Here is a 26058-nt window from a genome sequence, read left to right on the forward strand (position 1 = left end):
TATCATTCTGTAATCAGTTCTCTGTTTTTGGCAAGGAATTAAGTGGATAGAAATTTTTGTTAATCATCAGAAATTCTATTTGCAAGAAATGACTGTTTGGTAGATGTTTTTAGGTTCCATTGTAGTTTGTGTCAGTCACTTTCAAAAGGTGTATTTTTGTAGCTAATAGCCAACTGAATATTGGTTGTTCAGTTGTTGTATTTCTTGTCATCTTCACAAAACACTTTTTACAGTGTTTTGTGAAAAATTCATTGTTTAATTCATTAGCAGATGATATTACCAACAGCTGATTGGTTTCTTTGATTAATGATTCAACAAGTTTTAATAAAATCTCATTTAATGAGACGTAAAAACACTTTGATGTAAGTTGTTTCAAGTTAAATAAAATTTGATTTAAGCAGAATAGTACCTTATAGACAAGATTAAAGTAAAAGTAAACATGATTCTTTTAGCTATTTAAATATTGAGTACGTTTGTAAAGTCGAACAAGTTAAAAAAGAGTCATGCCATTGTTATTTTTTTCTTTTGATAAATTCATTTACAATAAAATGGCTGTTTCTAAAAACAGCCATTTTATTGTAAATTGAAATTTGTAAATGCTGCTGCTAGTGATTTCTTATCCAGATTATTTTTTTAGATAGCTTAACCTGGGCAGTTAATCTACAACCTATACACTTATAAATATTTAGAGCAGATTTAAAAACATTAGTATTGCCAGACACTATTTTTTTGACAAACTGTTTCCTTTATGAGTTTTGTTAGTTTCATTGTTTGGATTGACATGCGGTGCGATTACAGTTTGTCCAAGCAAGTGCTGAATATTTTTGTTGTCATTAAAATAAATAAAATATCACAAAGAATGTGTACATAAATTAAACGATAGCCTAAATAAAAGCTAAAAGAGTTTCAGCTTTTTTAAAGATTCTGTACATAAAATAGAATTTTGACAAGATAGAGAAAAATTGTAAGGAACTGAGTCCGAGCGTTATTTTTATTTTATTATTATTTTTCGTTTTATTATATTTTGTTTGGGGCTTATGTTTATTTAGGACGAAGGTTCCCCACCACTCTCTTATTAGTAACGAAAAAAAGAAGATAAAACAACTCACGAAAAAAAAATAAGCGCCGTAGGAAAAATCTCGCGCACTTGCGCTGCCCAGCGGAAGTAAACGGTCCGCAGAAAAAAAAAATGGAGGGGGAATCCCCACACTCACTAGTAAAGAAATACTTATAAACCGTCTTAACATCCCAGAAAATTATGATAAATACTTTGTAAACGGTTTATAAGCTTTGTCGGAAACTTAAAGCTGCCAAAAAAGAAAATTAATGTTAGCAACTAAGTATGTAAATAAGGGGAGTAACCCAGCTGAAGTGTGACGTCACCTCACAGTATAAAACCCGTACGTTAACCGAAGAAGAGGAGATGAATTCCAAATTGAGGCGACGTTGAGAGCGAGGTGAATTCGAAAGCGAAGTGTTTTCTAATAGAAGTCCAGATTGATAATTGGACGATCCAAGGTGTTAGAGGAGTTCGATTTGACGTTATCGAAAGGATTGAGGAAATAGGTTCTTCGTATAGTGAGGTGACGGATAGACGTGTAATTAGTAAGAGATTTTGTTCATAGTTTCTAAGTATTTGATTTGTCGAATTTTAAAAGGGGAATTAATATTAAGTTAAGCTAAGTAGCTGAGTTTTATTGTCGGGTTGACTTGTTGATTTTCGTTAATAAATTTTGTTTTGGATTATAGACATTTGTACGTAGTAAATTCTAGTTACTAATTAAATATATTTGAACTTTTTGATTTGACTTGATATTTATCGTTATTATTACTAAATTTTTCGGTGCACGCTTAAAAGCCCAGGCCTGGCAAACTAATCTCAAATCCGCGTAAAGTACCCGTTAGGTTAACGGAAGTTTTACCGACCGCAATTAGTGTCGGTTTCCTAAGATACTAAAAATAGTACTTTACAAAATAACTTTCATAAAATGTCAAAATATTATTTTTTTAAAAAAAACTTTCTTGTTTCATTACATTTTAATGAATCATTTTTATTTTAGTCTATTCAGAGACCTGTAAGAGAACCACCCATGAAGAATTCAATAGGAAGCTCATCAATAGGTAATGATACCAATTTAAGCTGTCCAGATACGTCAACTCCTCCAGTACAATTACAGTCATCGCAAATGAAAAAATCTCCAAAAGATTTTATATTTGGAAAACTTATAGGAGAAGGATCGTTTTCAACTGTAAGTGTTTTATTTGTAAATGTAAAATTTTTTAACAGTTTGAAGATCGAGTTAATAACTAAATCTTTTTATTGCAGGTATATCTTGGAAAAGATGTGCAATCAAATAAGGAATATGCAAGTAAGTTTCAGAAAATGCCTTAAAAAACCTTTATATGTGAAGATTAGATTTTTGAATGTATGAAATTTTTAAAATTTTAATTACCTTGGGCTTCAGTTTCCACTCTAATTTTAGTATAATCAACATTTAAAAAAAATTTCAATTATTTTTATAAAAAGTTACATACTATACATGAAGTCAGTTTTCACAAATCAGTGTAATTATATCATAGCTGAGAGACATATAATTACTATGGTTATCATGCAGTTATTATCTTAAGCATATGATGTAATTTGTTCTTTATTATTTAAGTATTGATTTTTTTAATGCTTTATTATAGAAATTTTTCTCTTTGATGATATGTTTTAGGGGGAAAATTAGTGTACTATTTTAATACTAGTTTCTATGTTCTATTACTATACACAAAGTAATTGTACAACAAGCAGGATTTTCTGTTTTATTGTGATAAATTATGAATGATAAAATAATTGTGTTCAAACAAAAACAATATATTAAAATGTCTTTTACGAAAATCAAATGTTAAAACATTGTTATTTAATTAAAAGTTATTTTCAGGCTTCTTACTTTTTGAATGTGTCATTTACATATAGATTTTAAAACATTGTGTGTTTTGTTACTTGGAGCATTTTACTAAGTAAAATGCTCCAAGTTACAATATGTTACAAAAACCTTTGTACTGTCAGTGTATTCCGAAGGAAAAGGAAACACCTCAACATGTAAAAGTTTCTCTTTCTTAAATTCTAATTTAGTAAAATAATGATTTAACAAAGCAAATTTTCTGAAATTTGGTAGCTTACAATGACTGTTTTAAGATGGAGTGCTTCAGCTTTTTCTTGTATCTACGTTTTTATTTTTATGCAGATTTGATGTTTCTATCAGATTAAATTACAAAATTATTAACATACAGGTATACCTCGCCTTATGTTGGTAATTGGTTCTAGGAGAGGCGACGTAAGTCTAATTTACTTGTGTAGTTAAGACATAAGTTGAAACTACGGTGGAAAACGCCAATAATGAGCACTTAAAGACCGCTAAATAAGACGACAACGCAGAAACACAGATGTTTTCATGTTTTGTTCTCTAGGATTTATGATTATATTAACATTTACTGTAAATGTACGTATTTTAATATGATTTTATGTGCTTTTAACACTTTTCTAGTGATATTACGATTTCAATATTTGTGGCAGACGGATGTAAAGTCGGATAAAATTACTTAAACTTGATTTTTATTTTTCCATATGCTTTTTTGACAGACGACGTATAATCGAGAATGACGTAACTCGAGGTATATCTGTAGTTGATATTATTTTCCTTTCTTGTAATATATTTGTAAGGTTGAGTGTCTGATAAAAACTAGAATTTTCCTTGAAAATTTATAATTTAAATGGAAATAGTTTTCTAAGATCATGAAAATTCTAGAATATACACTTACATTTACATTCTTCTTTATAGCTAATGAGAGTTTTAAATGTGTGGATGAAGTTTTATTGGCTTTATTATAGCTTACTGATGTAAAAATTTATTGATATCCTTAATGATAATTATTGGTCTGTGTACTGTTTGTTAACAAACTAAAACTAACTGAATTCTTCTGAATGAATTTTATTTATTTTATCTGATAGTAAGAATACAAATGTCTTATCTACTTTTAATCAGTATTTAAGAAAAGATAAAAGACATGATTATTTTTAAATTTAATATACTAAGTATTTTGATAAATTCTTATAATTATATTTTAATTATACTAATGATTTCAAAATTATTTTTAGTTAAAGTTTGTGAAAAAAGACACATTATTCGTGAGAAAAAGCAAAAAGCAATTATGAGAGAAAAACAAATAATGAATATTCTGAATAATCATCCAAGTCCTTTCTTCATTAAATTGTATTGTACATTTCAAGATTCAGATAGATTATGTATCCTTTTATTGTTTATTATTTAGTGATTATTTCTCATTAAGAATAAATCTTTGAAATTGGAAAGTTTAGGGGAGCTATTCCACATTTGAACACTTTTTAGTTTCACATTCATTTGTTGTGAATTGAGGCTGTGGAGAATAAATTTAATTATACACTGCTGCAGTGCTATCCATTGCCCTACTTTAGAAGCTACCAACTCATTAGTATCAGAAGTGAATTTCCCAGAAAAAACTTAACTTTTCAAAAACAGCAAGTCATTCATGCATTCAATCATGGAACAGGGTGACACACAACTGGACGGTGACATTCTACCTTCTTCGACATAAAGATTTCAGGTCCAAAGAAGATTCAAATATTCACATTTTGTAAAAAGTTTAGAACTGCCGTCATTGTATTTAAGTGATTTACAAAATGATTCTCAAATCAGATGAATGACACTCCTTTCACAATATAAAAACCCCGATTACATAATATTTACTGTCCACTTAAAAGCATAAGTTGCACATACCAATAATAAAATGTTTTAATATTAACCAACATTGGCATGTCCATCAAGAGAGATAGTAACTAAAACATTGCTGACATTCATAAAGGATGAAGAAACTGTAGGTATTGAGGTGGCAGCTTAGCAAATGTGTATTTTATGTCAACTAAATATTTTTTTATTTGTGATTGTGAATACCCGTGAACCCTTGCAAGATATGCGATAAGAAGTTTGTCATCAGTTGCATTCTGTATTTATACTCAGGCAGTACTCAGTGGTGGCAATTTGAAGATCACTATTCACCTAGAAAACCTATTAATTATTCAGATATAGCTCTAATAATGATTAATTTTTAAAAGATTCAATTTTGATGCAACCCTGTTACAACATAAACAAAATCATTTTGCCAGTGGATGAATTTAGATGTTCTACTACTGGACATGTCTGGTAGTGGAACATCAAATTGAGGAAATGGTGCATTTTTTGCTATGTGAGTGATAGTGACAAATCTTGTGATTTGACAACAATGTAACATACATGCATCCCAATAGACATATTTTTTTATTTTTTTTTTAGTTATACTAGGACGAACCCATGATGCGGGAGTACAAAATCAAAACATAACATTTACAACAAAACTAATATACAAATACAATACATAAATTTTACAGAGAAACTGAACATATACAAAAAATAAAGAAATATATTACACAAAACGATAACATTATATATTTAACCAAAATATATATATATATAAAAAGAAAACAAATGTGGGGAGAACTATCCGAACAAAGAATACTATATAAGTAAAAAAGTAATCACACCCACCTAAAAAAGAAAAGCAAAAGAGTTAAGCAGTCACGTCTAACAGAGGATAGACTCCCAAAAATCCCTTGCAACGAACACACTTTAAAGGAAAGAAGCGAATGCCACCTTTCGGTCAAATCAAATATTTTAATATGCAAATTAACACAAAATATACGCCAAACTTCGTACAAAAAGTACACTGAAACAATAAAACAATAATAGATTACCTAAAAAATAATTTAATTTTTTGAACAAAATTAATTAAATCAAAATTACATTCATTACCAATGAGGGCCAAAAACTTATCAAACTGAATACTAGGAATACCAAAAATACTTTCACGTATTTTTTCTAAGTTTGTACATCTAGCTATCACGTGAAAAGCATCCAATGGCAGATCGCCCTGACAATATATGCAAATTTCTCTGCGATGGTTCTGTAAAAAATTAAGGGAATTACATCTGATTTGCATTATCGTGGAGCAAATATTAAAAGAGAGATTATTGTTATAAATCAAGCAGTCGAAGAAAGATTTGTTTAAGTGCTTATACCAAACATTATAAGAACTTACATTAATACGACGATTTAAATCAAAGATAAAGTTGTCAAAATAATTTAATTTCAAAGTAGCGCAACAGTGATAATTATTTAGCAATTCATCAAAATTAATACCGTTATCAGCACAAATTTTCCTTAAACCTTTGGACCACAGCAGATCCCTTTTATTTAACACATAACCTAAACACGTTCTACTCCATCGCTTTTCATCCAAATCAATAGTCCTAAAGATCCAATTCAAACACTTATTTAGTATTGTAAAAGACAAAGGTAATAGCGAACATTCCATAAAAATCAAATATCTTGGGGTACAACGAGGCAAACCAAATAATCTTTTAATAAAATTAGCCAGGACCGGATCCAACTCATCAGATTGATAACCCCAAACCTCGGCAGCATATAACAAAGATGATGTGACAATTGAATTAAAAATCTTTAAACAATCTTTTAAATTACGTAGTTTAGCCGACCTACACATCTGAATAACTCTATCAGTTTTAATAAAAGCATTCCTTTTCACAATCTGAATATGGGATTTATAATTTCCGTTAAATTTAAATACAACACCCAAATATTTATATTGAGAAACTACCTGAATCACATCGTTTCTAAACCACCATTTGTCCGACTTAGCAAGTTTACCACCGTTACGAAAAACAACAACTTTAGATTTCATAAGATTCAAACTCATGTTATTTTCTAAAAGATATTTGTCCAAAATATTAATAAATCCTTGTAAACCTCTAACAGAGTCGGCTATCAAGACTATGTCATCTGCGTAAGCCAATATTTTGATACCAATGCCATTCACCTCTATACCTTCATAGTCAGAATTAGTTATTTGTTCAATTAAATCATTTAAATATATACTAAACAATACCGGACTTAAAACAGCCCTGTCTAACCCCAGTAGCAGTAAAAAAAGACCTAGAACAAAGACGACCCCATTTAATCTTTACATTAGACTCACTATATAATTCTGTAAGTAAAGAAACAAATTTAAAACTAATGCCATATTTCAAAAGTTTTTTCCACATTAAATTTCTATCCACCGTATCAAAAGCTGAGGACAAATCAACAAAGAATGCATATACTTTTCGCCTTTTCCTCATTAAAGTCTTAGAAATAAGGGTATGCAGAATAAATATATTATCTACCGTAGAATATTTTTCACGAAAACCGGCCTGATTCTCAAATAAAATATTGTTCAAATTTAACCAAGTAACCAACCTGTGATACAATATATTACAAAAAATCTTTGAAACACAGTTCAGCAGTGAAATTCCTCTATAATTACTAGGGATTACTTTAGAGCCATTTTTATATACCGGACATAAAATAGCACTGCCCCAATCTTTTGGGACTGCCCCCGTTCTCAAGATTCTATCAAAACTTCTGAGCAGTATCGGAAAAACACAATCCATTCTCCAAAATTCAGAAGGTATACCATCAACCCCAGGCGCAGAACCAACCTTAACTTTACTTAAAACATAGCTCAATTCGGAATCCATAATGTCTACATCCAAAATTTCATCAGACCAACTTAAACACTCATTGAAAACAGACAAATCTACACTATACGGAAGTGCAGAACCATATAAGGAATAAAAATAAGTAAACCATTCCTCCAAAGAAATATTCACTTTACTATTATAATTTCTAATTTTACACAAATTCCAAAACCATTTATTATTTTTACGAAAGATATCCGAATTCTGAACCGTATACAAGAACTTTTTTTTCTTAGCTACACAAATCTTTTTAACCAAACTACGAAATAACACAAATAATTTACGATCCGATTCTAAACCACGTTTCTTAAACGCTCTCCAAGCTCTATTTCTGTTACGGATCATTAGGCGACAATCCAGATCAAACCAATTATTAATATTTAAATAGTCCTTAGGTTTAGAGTTCATATTATGCAAATTAGCTATTTCAACAATTACTTTACTAACACTTGATAGAGAAACCGAATCACAATCTAACAAATATTTCTCAAAGTCTCGCACAAATGTATTCATAGTCTCACAATTCCAAAAAATTCTTTCGTAAAAGCTGCCCTTATTAGTCACCTTAAGTTGAGCAGGATTGTCCAAACATAGTACTATAGGAAAATGATCCGATAAACAACAATCATCAACAAAAAAAGATTTAACACAACCCCATACACAGGAAGTTGTTAGACCAAAATCAATAACCGATGAACCCAAACTAGACACAAACGTATATTCACCGGCTTCATCACCCAACATTCTACCATTCAATATTATTAAATTTTTATCTATACAAAACTGAAGCATCTTTTGCCCTCTGCTGTTCACAATAGCATCCTTAGATATTCTGCTTCTTTTAACATAATCAATACCAAAAACATCACCAATGTAATCAGGAATAATATTTTCCGCACCCATCCGAGCATTAAGATCACCCAAAATAATTAGGTTAGAATCTTCATTAAAATGAAAATTAATTAAAATCTCAAAAATTTCCTGCCAATTATGCTCTTGCATATACACAAAACATAACAAAAATTCACCCGTAGGTACTATAATATTAATCAAAACCAAAAAATCATCTCTATAAATTACTTTATAACAAAAACACACTTTTATAAACAACAACCATCCAGCCTTGAATCTACCCCTACTACCATCACGAAAAGCATCACCAATGATACAATTATAATCCGATAAAACTTCAAAATTACTATTATTACCTTTAGCAGAATACCAAGTTTCAGATAAAAAGATTACATCAAATTGCGATATATATTTCCAAAATGAATTCGGCTTATTTTTGATACCGGCGCAATTCCACGCCACGATAGAGGTAGCCTGGATTACTGGTTGCTATGAGGAGACAACAATAATTTTCCCCAAATTCTCATCATATCCATATTTTACTCCATCAATAAATATTTTATCATAGGATAAACGAATACTATGAGCACCTTCTGATTTCTTCTGTCTTCCAAACACACGTAACTTATATCTAATGTCTCTTAGTCGTTGAGAAAAGTCATCGTTAACAAAAACATTTAAGTTACGCGACTCAATAACTGCTTTTTTATAAGATAATTTATCACTAAGAGAACTAAACTGACAAATTATTATTCTAGGCCTATCACCCAATTTTTTACCGACTCGCCTGGCATCAACATATCGCAACAGAGGCAAATTCAACTTATTCGCAGCAAAAGATTTAACAACCTCCAATGTTTCCATTGCAGATTCTCCAGCTCCCTCCTCCAAACCATGAATAACCAAGTTATTAATTCTCCGCTGATTGTCCATATAATCCATCTCTCGTTCCATTTTCGACACCTTCATACTAATATTATCAATAAGGGAGGAGCTCGTCATCTCCGACCCACCCGAACCAATCCTAGTCTCAATATTAACTAATCTAACCTCAAAGTCAACCAGAGCCTCATCCACATTCTTAAGCCATTCCGTAAGATGGTCGAGCCGCTTTATAAAATCCTCCACTTTACCATTGAGAACCGCATGCATACGCAGTAATAAACGAACACCTTCCGATACATCAAAATTCGAATTTTGTAGTAATTCAGAAACCTCCTCGTCCTGACCGGAACTACTCCTTCTAGGTCTACTTGGTGTTCTCTCCGGAACAGTTGGTGAGAAAGTCTTCCTCTTTACTCCTTGAGACATAATAAAACAAGAACTTACCTAAAAAAGAAAAGCAAAAGAGTTAAGCAGTCACGTCTAACAGCGGATAGACTCCCAAAAATCCCTTGCAACGAACACACTTTAAAGGAAAGAAGCGAATGCCGCCTTTCGGTCAAATCAAATATTTTAATATGCAAATTAACACAAAATATACGCCAAACTTCGTACAAAAAGTATACAATGAGGGCCAAAAACTTATCAAACTGAATACTAGGAATACCAAAAATACTTTCACGTATTTTTTCTAAGTTTGTACATCTAGCTATCACGTGAAAAGCATCCAATGGCAGATCGCCCTGACAATATATGCAAATTTCTCTGCGATGGTTCTAAAAAAGAAAAGCAAAAGAGTTAAGCAGTCACGTCTAACAGCGGATAGACTCCCCCAATAGACATATTTCTTCATGGTTTAGTCTCAACTGGAATGCTGCAAAACATGCTGACTGAGAATTTTACAAGTGTTACCTGGAAAAGTTAAACAAGACTCCTCTGAAATTGGTTTACCACTTTTTATGTCTATGTGGTTGCTTTCATCTTGCTGAAGTTCATACTTCAGACTCAGTACATGGATACCAGTTAACAATAAATATGGGAACTTTCTGTAAAGGTATGTCTCTTCAATCCAAATTAAAAATTAATTTCGGTAAACTATCCACACAGCTTTCAGGTTAGGTACTTCTTTTGTTGTTTCATATGCATTTCGGGCTTATCTAAATCACTAAGCCCCTCCTTAGTGCAATACAAAAATTATTAAAAAACAATATTTAGTAATATGACAATTTGGGAACTTTTTTGAAAAGATACACTTTTTAAAATTTAAGTGTTCTGTTGGTGAAACTGTTCACATATGGAATGAGCTTCCCTTATACTTTTTATGTTTAATTATCAGTCTCTCTCTGTTGTTTAATATAAATTTATTTATTTATTTTAAAAAATATTTTAGTTTAAATAATTTTAATTATACAATCAAATATTAATTAAACTGAAATATATTTTAATTAAGTATTTATAATTAACATTAACTTAATGGTGAGTGATCTATATGGTTATATATCCATAGTTGTATCTAAATTAATTGGTTTAGAAGTGAAGATCAGATGTGGTCCAAGTAGCATTATTGACAACACATCTATATGGTAAGCTGAAGTTTTAGATTCATTTTTTTGGCTCTAGACCAATGTTTTCTTCCAGAATATTGTATAATATATTAATTTATTTTTAATTATCAAACTTAACTACAAGGTGACTTAACCATTCATCTTTAATTCAAATAATGTAATACCTTAATTTTATGATGGCCAAATTTCAATATAATATATTGGACTTGTTGTTTTATACATAATTATAAAGTTTTTTTTTTTTTTAATGAAAATTCAGTGTTTACTCCTAATACATTTAATTAAATAAACTATATAAAACTAATGTGTATCTTAAAAAATTTAAAATTGTTAGTATTTGAATTAATGTACTTTATTTTCATATTAATGTGTTTTGTTACAATAAAAAAAAAATTATTATTCAAATTGTTTCATTCATATCTTGAAAATAAAATTCATATGAAAGACAAAAATGTAGAAACTTTAAAAATATATATAGTAAATGAAATAAAATTACACTATAATATTTCATCTAGTCTCATTTAGTCTTACTGCTGCCACATGATGTGGTATTGATTCTTTCTTGTGTAATGCTTATCCAAGCATCTCTGATTTCAGTTTTCAACATTGCCACACAGCTTGCGGCTTTACTCTGACATTTTTTCCTTTATTCTATCCCAGATTTCTTCAATAAGTTTAAGTCAAGACCAGGGCCTAATTTAGACCTTCGCGAGCCCTAGACAAAATAATATTTACGGGCCCCTTTACAAGTTTTATATTACTACAAATATAAATAAAATTGTAATATTTAAAATTAAAGTATTTTTATTTCAAAACAATTACAAACATAAAATAATCAATATATTAACCCTTGAATATGGCGCTAATAATCTAGTAATTCGCAATACTAATAAAACAATGGCACATTTAGAGCCTTTTATGGGCCTCGGACGAGTGCCTTGCCTGCCTTATGCCAAATTAGGCCCTGGTCAAGACTGTTTCTAGTCATTTTACAATTTTTAGATGTAAATCAGTGCAGGTTTCACTTGTTTATCACTGTTTTGCCATTTATTAATAATTGAATCATGTACATGAGATATCAAAAATTTCTTGGAAAGTAGTTATCATCTGTGAACAGGATGCTATATTTATAATTAATCGATGTGAACGTAAACTTGTTGAGACTTGTTTTATCGGGTATTTTTTCTAGCTTCTTCAGACTATTTTTAATTTCTAGATTTAAAAAAGGGATTAAATGCATTGGTTGGCAGTTTCTAGATCAAGTGAAACATTTTGTAGTGCACTGGCTAGAATCAAAGAGCATTAATTTCTACCAGAAGGGCTTAGAAGAGTGGTGATATTGTATGAAAAAATATTTTAACTTAAATAGAATGTATGTTGAAAAATAAAGCACTAAATTCAATTTTCTATCTTTTTATTTACATTTTCTGTGAACTTTTTGAACACCCTGCATATTTCTAGCAAAGGTGCTTTGAAGCTAACATTACATCAGCTTATAAATCTTTGTCAAATTATGCAAATGAAAATGCAGGTTGTCTTGTATAAATGATAACTCTTTATAAATCATGTAATGTTTTTTTAAAAAATAAAGTTTTCATATTTTTGTCTCTATAGTTCTAAGATTTACAACTTAAATAGTTTAAACCTTTTGTGTTATTTTAGAGTTATCCTTAATTAATTAAGATTTTGTAATGAGCTATGCAAAACATGGTGAATTATTACCGTATATTGTCAAAGTTGGATCCTTTGATGAGGAATGTACAAGATTCTATGCAGCAGAAATTCTTCTTGCCCTTGAACATTTACATAAATTAGGTATAATTCACAGGTAAGTCAGTCCTTCATTTATATTAGTATTAATTAATCTAGTTATTCGATTAGTTCAATTAATTTACACTTTACATTAGAATTAAATGCTAATTGCAATGTGCAGCTTGTTTAGTTTATACATTTTAATTTTTATGTAAGTGAAATAATTCATTTATTTAGAATTATTTCAAATGATTTCAGATACATTTAGCTAAATAGTAATATGGTTTTATTATAGTATTATACAGGCGGCCCTCAACTTTTGCACATGATTGGTTCCTGAAAGTGTATGCAAATATTGAATCTTTGAAAGTAGAGGAATGTAAAAAAATATGCACCAAAAACTGTATTTTAAAGTATTTATTTATCAACATGTATACATGATGAAGTTAACAAGGTGTGTTTAAGTGCTTTCAGGTGTTTTATTTATAAACTTGTCAAGAGTTAGTTGAATACTGCTCTTTTTTTTTTGTTTCTTGATAAAGATTTCTATAACGTGCTGTCTTTCTCATCGCCCAACGTACTTGAGATATATGTTCTCCATTGGGATCACATTCTTCCATGATAGTCAAAAATTTGTCAAGATGCATGACAGCTTCATTCATTTTTTTAATTGTCAAAGTCTTGACATTTTTATCAGCTGCTTCTTCCTCACTTTCATTGTGTATTTCATTGTTACTCAATTAAGTATTCATTTGACAGAGGTACTGAGTGAGATTCAATCAACTCATTAACATCATTGTTGACATCCAAGTTTAGTTCATTCATTAGGCTAATTATTTCATCTGTGATAGTTTCCAGTGTTTCTTCAAAATTTATAAAATCACTCGTGGACATAATTGTTTCCAGGAACCTTTCATTGTTGACTCTTTTATTTCAGTCCACGAGTTTCCAATATTGTTTCCATATATTATAGTTCTTCCAAAAATCTGTTAATGTTGGCCCATTTTCCCTGTCAGTTGCCTTGATGGCCTTAGTCATTACTGTCCTCATATAATATTGTTTAAACATAGTTATCACTGTTTGGTCTATGGGCTGTATGAAGCAGGTAGTATTGGGAAGAAGAAACACAACATTGATTTCTGGGTATAAATTCTGCAGAGATTTTGGGTGTCTTGAAGTGTTGTCTAAGATTAATAATGCTTTAAATTGTAAATTATTATTTTTACAATATTGCTTAACTGTTGGCACAAAATGAAAAGTGAACCAATCTTTAAATATTAATGCAGTAACCCAGGCATTTTTATTTGATTTCCAAATGACTGAAAGCAATTCTTTATCTTTCCCTTTTAATGCTCTGGGATTTTCCACTTGGTAACTAAATCACCAGCTAAGTTTTTACCAAGAAGCAATGTCAATTGGTTTTTGGAAGGTTTATGTCCAGGGGTAACTGATTCTTCCTTTGATAAAAATGTACAATTAGGCATTTTTTTCCAAAATAAACCCGTCTCATCTACATTGAATATTTGGCTAGGAAAACATTTTCCATCTACAATAATTTTGTCAATGAGGAATTAAATTCTTTTGCAGCATCTTTATCTGCATCAGCCAATTCTCCAGTGAATTTAATATTATGTAAAGAATATCTCATTTTAAATTTGCTGAACCAGCCATTACTTGCTTGAGGCACCATGTTAGAATCTTCATTTAATCTAGTCTTCCAATCTTCATGCAAACTAAGCCTTAGCTTGAATAATTGAAAAACTCAGAGGGACATTATTTTGATGTTGATCATCAATTCATGATGACAAAGATCTTTCCATTTCATCCATCACTATGCTGTGTCTTTTGGAAACAATCTTTGAAGATATATTTTCATAATTTTGAACGTATTCCTTAATTTTACTCTTATTTTTTAAAATTGAATATATTGTAGATCTGTTTACATTGTACAAACATCCAATTGAAGCAAAAGATTCGGCGTTTTCAGAACCTTTAATTATTTCCATCTTTGTCTCAATTGTATGAAGTTTATGAGTCCTTAATTTCTTTTTGTTTATATCAACACTGCAGTTTCTCTGTTTCTCACTCATAGTAAAGTTAAAAATATATACAGTTTTACAATTGGTGACCGTTCGGTACGCCAATAAAACAATGAAAAGTTGAAGTTCTTATCTCCTGTACTTGTCCATCAAGAAGATACCTTACAACGACTGATGAACAGTTGGTTAACAGTAACACTTTCTTTGGCTATGGTAGAACTCAGTCAGTGAGATGGATCCAAACTCGAATTTCTCGCTTCCACGTCGACCTTATACAGTTGTTGACAGCTGTTGGTCAACCAATCAGCAGCTATGCTAGTCGTAGCTCTATTCTAGGTCCGCCACATCTCGTGATTTCTCCAACTATCTCTTCCTTGAGACACAGGCGCTACCAATTCAAATTTAACCGATCATTTTCCTCAACAATCTTTCCTCAGCAGCATTCATTACCAGTTCAAATCAACCAATCATGTTTATTACATGATGACACTCATGTTTATCAAGAACATGAGTGTCATGACACATTTATAAGGACAAAATATTTAAACATAAACAAATAAATTGGAAAACACACGACACGTAGACGCATGCCCTAATGCAAGACTGAAAGTGTTTTGACCTCTTGCTTGGAACAACATGGTAGTGATTACGGTTCCGAGAAGTCTGCTATTGTAGGAAGTAATGTGTGTCCGAGAATGTAGAGCAAGCTACCGCACTTTGTAATGTATGAACATTCTGCATGGAAGCAAATTTTTTCATTATTAACAAAAATATTTAAAAATGTGCGAAATAGCGAATTGTGTGAAAATCAAGGGCCGCCCTATAATTAAATAAAATAGCTAATTTAAACTAATTTCAGCCCAGAATAGAACAAAAAAAATTCAATTATAAATATTTTTAAAACCAAAATTTAGTAGGATTAATTAAATCTCATCTAGAATCAGACATCAATAACCTTATAAAAATCTAATAATAATAATAATATAAATTTAAAATGTTTTTATGTAGAAATTTTATTATATGAAAATTCTGAATTGTCACGAGAGATAATCTGGCTATTCCTTGCACAGAGGAGTGCCAGATTAGTGCGTGTTCTGGATTACTGAGAATGTATAGGCCTCGACAATGAGTGACATGACCTGTCACCTTTTGGTACCGATTCTTTTTGGAGACAGGCAAGAAAAATAATATGCCATGCTGACGCTAATACTGTATACAGAAATGAAAACCCATGTAAATAGGAAAGCGTGTTGTGTGATAGAACATTTTCATGAAAATAGAAGCACACAGGCAATCACATGTGGGGATTGTCATGTAATTGAGACGCTGGATTATCAAGAGTGTACTTGATAAGGATTTCAATTTAGTTTATGCTTGTTTTGCAATATTTCAGGCTATTAGATTGTATTTTGTATTGAAGTGGAATTTGGTTGATCACTTGTATGTATTTTTGACATGCATGTAGTGTATTGCATAAAATTTTATTATTATTTTGATGAAGTAATTCTAGAATATTGCGGGTTGAAACATAATGACCTTGACCAGTGGACCTGAGATATCTCATTTCGGCATTGGGACGTTTTTGACACTAGATGTCACTAGTCATCATAATTTTTATATTGAAACTAATTTCCGAAATATAATTTTTTTTCTAAAACATATAATTTTCTTTAGGCTTAACATTGACAAAAATTCAACTTGAAGTGACACACATTGGAGAAAATTTTCATCATAGGCTAGGTTAAAAAATTTAACAAGTTATATTGATTGTATGCTTATCCTTTATTGAAAAGTAAAAAAAAAATAATGTTATAATTTTATTGAAAGTTAATAATTCGAGTTAAACTTTTGTTAGCTTCTAGTTTTAAATCTACAATTATATGCGACATCTAGTTTATAAAAATCTTGTGTGATAGATTTTTAATGGTAAATCTGTAAAATAATCAATAATAATTTAACATACAAAAATTTTAAATTATATAAACTTTAATGTGTAAATCACATATCTACTCGAAGAAAATGCAAAAACCAGCCAGAAATGAATTAAATAATTATATAAAAGCATACTTTTTTAGTTACCTGAAACATTAAAATCTGATAATACTATATCAAACCCTAGAACTGAAGAGATATTAGGTCGAATCTCTTGTGAGAACCCAAACATATCTCGCTACATATTTGTCTTTCGTTGGTAGATTAGTGTTAATGCTATTATTAACAGTGTTACTTACTTAGTTATTGTTTGAGTTTACTTTATTATATTCATTATTATGTTCAGTTTTGGTTGTCTTGCAGAGTAAATAAAAAAAAAACTTATCTAATCAATAAATAAAATTAATACTACATCATAAAAATTAATGAAAACTTTTGCTTTTTTTCCTAGGGATTTGAAACCAGAAAATATTTTATTGAATGATAAGATGCATATTCAAATTACTGATTTTGGATCAGCAAAAATTTTACAGCATGATGAATCTGGTAAGAACTCTTAATAATTTGTAAAAATAATAAGAACTTTGATCAAAACTAAGAAATATTAAACAATTCAAAAGTTATATAAAATTAAATATTTTTTATATAAAAGTTTAAAGAATATTTCGTTATATACACCATTCCAGTATCTAAACGCCCTCTGTGGGAATTCCCGCGACAACAAATGATATTCTTTAACATTTATTGTAATGTCTGAATTGAATAATCTCGCTGCTATAAATTTATTTGAAGTACAGTTTTGAAAAATCCAAAATTTGCTCTAGTGAAAGTGAGAAATGGAGTGACTGTACCCAATACATTTCAATGAAATTATGTCTTTGTTCTCTCACATCTGGTCAGTGATTTTTATCATAAAACTGTTTTTTACATATGTTGACTTTGTCATGTGGTTTATAATTTTGACTATTTTGACCAATTCTGTGGAAGAATATATTTAAAAAAAATGTATAATTCTATGTTGAAGAAATGTGTTAACTGTGTTTACAATTATTTAGAAAAATGTATCAAACTTATATGAAAACTTTTTTGTTTATTTGATTAAATTTTGTTTATTAAAATTTAGGTTCAGAACCTTCTCGAAAGAATTCATTTGTTGGAACTGCTCAGTATGTTTCACCTGAAATGCTGACTGATAAGAATGCTTCATCAAGGTTTGAAAAAATTTTTTAATATAAAATATACATGTACAGTACTATTAAAATGTATTTAAAAAGATAACAAAAATTTATTTTTGTTTTAGTTCAGATTTATGGGCTTTAGGCTGTATAATTTATCAAATGGTCTCAGGACTTCCACCTTTTCGAGCTCCGTGAGTATATTGATGCTTATTATTATAAATTTTATCTTAAACTTCATATAAGCTCAACCCCTCAGTATGGGTTTGTGTTTGTGGTGAGGGGATGTAAGGATGGTTTAGATCTTTTTTTACCATTTCTGGGATCTGAACATCCATCCACATTTATCATGCGGATGGATGTTCATATACCTGTATGACAAAAAGAGGGATCTTGGCAGTTGAGAATCAACATACTGTTTCCAATACACTGTTTGGCACTTTCTTCATATAAATAGAGGCTCAAATTAGGCTCCATTTAATGTAGTTGACTAGTCATTGAGTCATTTCTGACCTTAGCTTGGAGTTTAACTGATTGATGAAGACCACGTGGACATGTCTGTGACAGTGTTGTCGTGTCAGACAAGATACATTCCTCGTGACTGCTTCATTAGGTTGTAGCTTTTGGGAAACCTGGTTTGATGGTCTATGGGAGTTATTCATGTGACAGAATCTTAATGTTGGACCCATGATTGGTGGGGTTGCCAGGAGCCAAATATTTCATTTACCCCAAAACATCCTTGCACTGTGATCAGTCACCACTTATGATTATGTCTTCCTCCTCACAGCAACCACGATATTTGATGCTAAATGCAAGTATAGAACAACCAATAGTGGAATGTTTGCCTTTAGTAACCTAAAAGTTACTCGAATCAACAGTTGGCTATTCAAAGAAAGTACAAAAATTACCATTACAGTCAAACCTGTTTTTATGCGGGGGATAGGGACCGCATTAAAAAAGACGCATTAAAAAAAATCTCACGAAACTTCACGAGTGGCTGTAAATAATAGTTTTCGCAACACAATTAAAAAAATAATTTTTTTATGCGGTCAACAGGGACCGCATAAAAAAAGTCTCACATAGAAAATAACTCAAAACCGTACGAAATAGAATTTATTGACAACAGATGTCAGCACTTGACTGCATCGTCTGGTCTGTCGTCTGTTTTACATATTTTTGTCCAGGTGGTGTTTTGTTGACTTAAAAAGTAAATTATTTCATTTTTCGCATATTCATGCAATAATATTACTATAATAAGTGCATTTATGCTATAATAAGTTTATTTAGCTATAATAAGTCAACGTAAGACATGACGAATCGCACGAGACTAGTCGCCAACTATACCGCACAAATTAAAAATTCGCATTAAAAAAATCGCACATAAAAGGAGCGCATAAAAACAGGTTTGACTGTAGTTGACTTTGTAGAGACCTTATTGCCCAATAGTCCTTAAAACATTCTGCAACATCATTAGGCCATATTACAATTTCTGCAACACCGTGTCGGGAGTCTTAACTCATCACAAGGTGTGATGTCATAAGTTGACTTCTTACAGGGGAAGAATCTGTTATCCAAATAAGGTTTGCAGAATTATTTCAATAATTATTTTAATCAAGCATCTCATCTAGACATTTAATTCATCAGCTCTACCATCTATCATCACTAAAGGTTATCTGTGTTGCAATGTTTGACCATACATGCCAATCTGCTTCACTGAAAGCAGTATTTTGGTCTTTTGCAACAATCTTTCCAAGGAACAAGATACAATGTGGATAAACAGTTTGTGAGAATGCCAACTGTACTGTAAGTCCAAACTCAACTTACAGTACAGTTGGTAGTTAATCTCAGTATCAGATTTATAATACTCACCTTGGTCAACATTTTCCACTACAGTTGATCTCATATAGACCTTGTTCATATTGTGTTATTCCTACTATTATCAGCAACGAGTTTCTCACTAAAACTCGATTGGGTTCAGGCCATGTTGGTAATGGAAATGAACTCATGGACATTCCTCTAGGTCACCTTGCCGCTCTGTTCATTCAAGAACTGACCTTAAACCAGTGATCAAGAAAAGATTAAGAGATGATCAGCAAGATGTATCCACAATAAATTACATGAGTAAATTATGAAACAAATTATAGAGAATTGGACATACATAGCTTACTCCTCAGTATCTTCTGTGGGGTGAGGATCAACTGGTGTGTCAAGCATGTGACTGCAAAATTTCACAATTAAGTACTGGAATTTATAACTAGCTCTTCCAAAACCTTTTTATTTCCAGTAAAATATAATAATACTTACTTGCAGATCTTATATTATAATATAAGATATAATATAATAAATTTCTACCAGTATGTTTTTAATGTATGTATTTTGACATACATATAGTGTGTTGCATAAAATTTTATTATTATTTTGATGAAGTAATTCTAGAAACTGAAAGTTTCATTTTTAACTTTTCAGTTTTCATGAGTGACTGGCAAGATAAGTTATTTACTTAAGTCATCTTATTATAAAAAATTAGGTTGAGCAGTCATTTAACCTGTCCTGTGGCATTCCCAAAATATCTCGGATCGAAACATAATGACCTTGACCGGTGGACCTGAGATATCTCATTTCTGCATCGGAACGTTTTTGACACTAGAAGTCGCTAGTCGTACTTCTATAGCATTCTACCAGTATTGTTTTTAATGCTTTGAGCATTATAAACATACTGGTAGAATGCTGTGAGTTGATTAATATTTCTCCTCATCATTTTAGCAATACTGTGTACATTTTAGCAATATCGTGGATGTTGAGCCATAGACCAAATTTGTATGCAGTCCTTGACTTTTTAAGTCATTAATATGCTTAAAGCAATTTGACATCTTTTGTTATAAGTAGTAGTTTGAGTTTTGTATGGATATTATTATGATTATTTTGTATAATTTTTATCCTTGTTTATGTTTAGATATTTTGTTATTGTTATAAACCATATTTACATTTATTCATTTGTATAGTATTTATTTACTTCTGACCTTGTTTAATGGTGCAGTTTGTTCAAAATGGCCCTTGCACCAATAAAATTAACCAGCTAATTAACACTTAAGATCAACATTTACAAAAAATCAATTTAAAGGAAATTTTAATTTTGCAAACTTGCATGTATTAAATATATCCTATCTTAAATATTTTCCCTTATCTGAAATGTAATTAATATTTATAATATATAAATTTTTCTTACAGAAATGAATATTTGATATTCCAGAAGATAACAACATTAGAGTATGATTTTCCTGATGGCTTTTTATCTTTGGCAAAAGATTTAGTAGAAAAATTATTGGTAGGAATATTTCTATTCACTGCACAGTCAAAGTAAGCTTTAAAATTAAAACGTCTTTATACTAGGTTCTCGATCCACGACAACGACTGGGTGCATCAGATAGTAATGGTTATCCTTCTATCAAAAATCATCCCTTTTTTAAGAATGTTCCATGGGATGTACTACACGAACAGATTGCTCCTCCAATATTACCTTATCTTCCAGGAACATCTAGTAATGAAGAATTACGCAGTCAATATCAAGTAATTTATTGTATTTTTCATTTAAGCAATTAATTTTTTAATCAAATATTTTGGTTAATTTTTTAAGAAGCATCTTTAATTTTGTTATACAGTGAAATGTTGGTATAACAACGTTGTGGGGACCATCAAAATATTATCATTATATTGGAAGACAGTCAAAATGCAAGAGTAAAAGAAATTTATTTATAATAAAAGAATTGCTTACATTTTGAAGTAAAAAAGTTTTTAAAAATGCAATTTATCTATTAGTGGTTCCATTATAATATCTATTACAGAACCAAATTTTACACTTTCAGAATGTAAGTTATATTAAATACAGAATAAAAATTTATATTGTAATAAACAATTATCAAAAATATTGCAAGTGAACAACTAAAATAACAATGTTATAGTACCAATTAATTGGAATCCTGCCTCTCTAATTGTTATTATTTCTGCTTAAAAGGTCTAATTTTTTTATTGTGTCATTTGTTTAATCAAACTGTTTTTGATAAAATCTTATACTGTGACACAGCACTCCAATGGGCTGTTAGATACATGTTTTTGTTTAATTTCTTTTAGCACATTATCTATTTTTTTTTCCTCTTCCAAAGAAAACTGCTTTCTTTTTTTGTTTTTCTTTTATTTTTTTCTTGTAAACTTAAAAAAGAAATAACTGTAGAGCAAAAGCATCAAAATGAAACCATAACTAAGGGATTAAAATTAGTATTGTCAGTTGAACTAGACATTTAAAATGAGTGTTTGCTAGACTGACATAATAATAATCATTTACTAAAAATGAATGATTTATACATTTATAGATTTCGTTATAATGAAACTGTTCTTTTGTTACAGACAGAATTTTTATTATGTTAAACTGAAATTTCATTATAATACTATTTACAGCATTGGTTCTCAAACTTTTTTGATTCACTGTCCCCTTTGTTTCATAAAGTTATACCCAACGCCCCCTAACCCATCAGTGACCCCAACTTCTGCCTTTGGTTACCGTTCAGTACCCTGCCTCCAGCACCCCCCTGGATTTACTCACCGCCCACAGGGGGGCGGTATTGCCCACTTTGAGAACCCCTGATTTACAGGGTTCCTATGCACCTGGAAAGTCAGGGAATTTGTCAAAAATTGTCAAAAAGTCAGGGAATTTGTCTTCTTAGCTGCCTTGTTGATTTCGTTTGCTGAATATGACTGACCAAGTGTAGCCATCTGCAGGCGGCAATAAGCAATGCTGCAAAATTTTTAATGAAAAAATATATCATAATCCATTTTGAATTCGAAATGGCTTTTTTCACTGTTCTTCACTGTTTCACTTTTTTCACATATAATTTTACAGTTGTGGATTAATAACAGGATAAACTACTTTTATGTAATAGTGTTTAATTTTTAATTTTAATAACTCGGCAATTATAAAAACATGAATTTGTTAATTAGAATAAAAAATAACTAATTAAAAATTATTTTACAAACTTTTAAAACTTCAAATTGTAATTTATTAGAATGTTCACTTCAAAATAGCTAAATAGATCAGTAAAAATCTGTAATTTAATTGTTTTTCACATTTAAAACATTACTACAAAACATAAAAAATTATAAATAGCTACCCGACATTTACAGTAAAGCCCTGGTCACACCATGCGATTTCCAGCCGCGCAGGTGACCACGACTGCAACAGGTGTGAGTCGCGCACGTCTTCTCATGGTCACACATTTTCGCTGGCGTTGCAACTCGGAAACATGTGACCCTATAATAAACAAATAAAATTACAGTAGCTTGTTTTTGACACAGAAGTAGTCAAAAACAAGCTGAATTTACCAACCTTTTACGTTCTATTTCATAGTATTTACAGAATTTTAGCCACTTTTCTTATTAGAATGGTAAGCAGTTCCTTTTCTGGAATGAATAAAATAAAAAAGGCAATTATTTTGATATAGCTGGCGAGAATACACAAAAAGATAAAATCTTCAATAAAACGAAGAATTAAAATCCCACAGGTATTCGTGAGCCCGAATAAGCTCAATCAATCTCAAATCTGTGAAAGTATAAATCCTCTAACTATCCACCATGAGGACGAACTATTTTCAATGTTGTCACCGTATGACGTGGCACAAAGGTGTTTGCTGATTGGATGCACGTTTGCAATCAGCGTGAGTAGAACAAACTTTTTGTTTCTAGTTGTGGTTCCAGTCGCGCCAGTTTTCGAGGGGGATTACTAGTTAATGAAAACAGTTGTCGCAGTTGCAGTCACGCGCGCGGCTGGAAATCGCATAGTGTGACCAGGGCTTAAAATGCTGGCACCGACTTGTAGCTTTTTACATTTGTTGTTACAATTTTCCTTGAAAGTATTGTACTGCAAGCATATCACTCGTGTTTTTCCTGAGTTAGAAAACTCAGGAAAAACACGAGTGATTTACGTTAGTGCTACCCATTGAATGGAAATCAAATGAACTTTCCTTTCCGGATCATTCACTGAACATTGCTCCGGATTCCAGTAACGCCGCTAAGAACTTAAGATGAGAAATGAAGACAATTTTAACTATATTGTAAGCATATTTGTACAATAAACGGGTTAAACGGTAAAGAAGTGTCTTCTTCATCCATCTGTACCACATTTCCCACATACTTATTAGTCCCTCGACTTTCCTGACATTGGGAGAATTAACTTTATCTCTTTTATTTTCCCAAAGGGAAAGAATTGGGAGAGTTGTCATATCTCACACAAGTGAAACTCAAAGTTTCAAATTTTATGTTCTAATTGACGTTTGAAATTATGCTAAACCTGAGGAGGTCTATTTAAGATGGCTGAAACATTAGTTTGTTTAATTAAAATTTGATATAAAAGTGAGAAAGATGGTTTGTGATATGATTTGCAGTAATTATAAGAATTCTAATTAAGGGTTAAAATAAATAAATTTTGTCTACATTCTTAAAATTTTATGCAAAGATGAAATTTAATGCAAAATTAAATAAATAATAAATAAAAATTATTAAAAATAATTATTAAAACTCTGGCTTTTACACCGAAACCGAAATCAAAATGACTGCAATGGAACATTTTTTTCTTTTAATGAGTTGCCAATTCAGCTAATTTTTTGCTAGATTTAGTGGATTTATGAACAATCTAGCTAAAAAAATCAAACAATTCTAATGGAAACAATATGATTTGGGTATTTTTATTTAAAAATGTCTAGCTGTAAATTTGAATTTTGAGTTGGCAACACTACTTTTAATTAATATATATGCAGATGTTGTTTGAATATTGTATTTAGTGTTGTGACAAAACAAGTCTTACACATTGCTATCTGATTCTGGTTCATTTGTCTTTTAATAATAATGTTTGAGGTTTGTGTTTTTCTACGTTCTTAAATTATAATGGCCCGGAAACAAATGAAATTTAATCTCCAATGGCTGGATCCAGCTATTCATTCAGAATTCAATTCCTGGTTAGGAACTGTAAAAGATGATGATACAAAAGCATTTTGCTGCATTTGTTGTAAAGTTTTCTTGTTAAGTAATATGGGAAAGCGTGCATTAGTATCACATGCAAATAGTTCTAGTCATGTTGAAATAAAAAGATTGAAGTCAGAACAAACTTCACTTATAAGGTTTTTAACCCCAACAAATACAAACTCTTCTAACAGTTAACAAAATGTGTGTGAAATGGCTTCTGTTGTGGAAGATATATCTTAGATCACTAATGAACAGTCTCTCACCAAATCAACATTTCTTAGCAACACATTGACACCTTTTGTGATAAAAGATGATGTAATAAAAGCAGAGATAACTTGGGCATTGGCAGTTGTAAAGAAAAAGATGTCACTCAATTCATGCTCTGATATTAAAAACATTTTCAAAAAAAAAATGTTTCCTGACTGTTATAGCCACACAATTTCAATTGGGTCCACATAAAGCTTCCTATATAATGAATTATGGCCTAGCCCATTATTTCAGAGAAAAATTGATTGATGCTGTTACAAGTTGCGATAATATTACTATCTCCTTTGACGAATCACTAAACAAAGTTGCTTGAAGAACTCAAATGGATCTTGTGATAAAATACTGGGATGAGCGTAAAGATAAGGTTATGACCAGATATTTAAATAGTGTCTTTCTGGATCACAGTACAGCAGATGATCTCTCTGCATTTCTCAATAGTCTTTCAGACATTCATCTTGATCTAGCAAAAATTCTTCATATCTGTATGGATGGACCAAATGTAAACATAAGTTTTCTGAATAAATTAGATCACATGGAGAAACAGAATGTTGGTAAATTATTTGTGGGAATGGGAACATCTGGTTAACATGTAGTCCATGGTGCTGTAAAAGCTGGTTTTAAAGTAGTAGATTGAATTTGTTACCACTGCTACGGAATTTGTACTATTTGTTAAAAGACTCACCCACTCAGCATGCCGAATACATTGCTATAAGTAAAAGCAGATTATTTCCCAAAAAGTTTGGTTCAACAATGTGGTAGGAGAATAGAGAGTGCTTAGAACGTGCAGCAGTTGTTGTTGAATCTGTGAAGACATATATAAACAACAGTACAAAGTTCAAAGACAGCAAGGTGGCTACATTCTTGAGACAGGCACCAATGATCCCTTTATTAAAGTTAAACTTTTATTTTTTCGGTCAATATGTACACAAAGTGAG

The 26058-nt window shown here is 30.7% G+C and overlaps 1 protein-coding gene across 1 annotated transcript in view; it reads left to right on the forward strand.

The window, feature by feature from the left end:
* The window catches only part of Pdk1 (Phosphoinositide-dependent kinase 1), a 51383-nt gene that overhangs the window by 19629 nt on the left and 5696 nt on the right, over nt 1-26058 (forward strand). The window contains exons 2-10 of the mRNA XM_067283596.1: nt 2061-2249; nt 2327-2369; nt 4142-4288; nt 12634-12778; nt 17125-17219; nt 17797-17884; nt 17974-18042; nt 21077-21173; nt 21239-21415. Of these exons, the coding sequence (XP_067139697.1) occupies nt 2061-2249; nt 2327-2369; nt 4142-4288; nt 12634-12778; nt 17125-17219; nt 17797-17884; nt 17974-18042; nt 21077-21173; nt 21239-21415 (1050 nt within the window). The remainder of the gene's footprint in view (nt 1-2060; nt 2250-2326; nt 2370-4141; nt 4289-12633; nt 12779-17124; nt 17220-17796; nt 17885-17973; nt 18043-21076; nt 21174-21238; nt 21416-26058) is intronic.

This window comes from Centruroides vittatus, unplaced genomic scaffold (assembly GCF_030686945.1).
Source record: "Centruroides vittatus isolate TY-2023 unplaced genomic scaffold, ASM3068694v2 scaffold_1014, whole genome shotgun sequence".
Taxonomy (NCBI): domain Eukaryota; kingdom Metazoa; phylum Arthropoda; class Arachnida; order Scorpiones; family Buthidae; genus Centruroides; species Centruroides vittatus.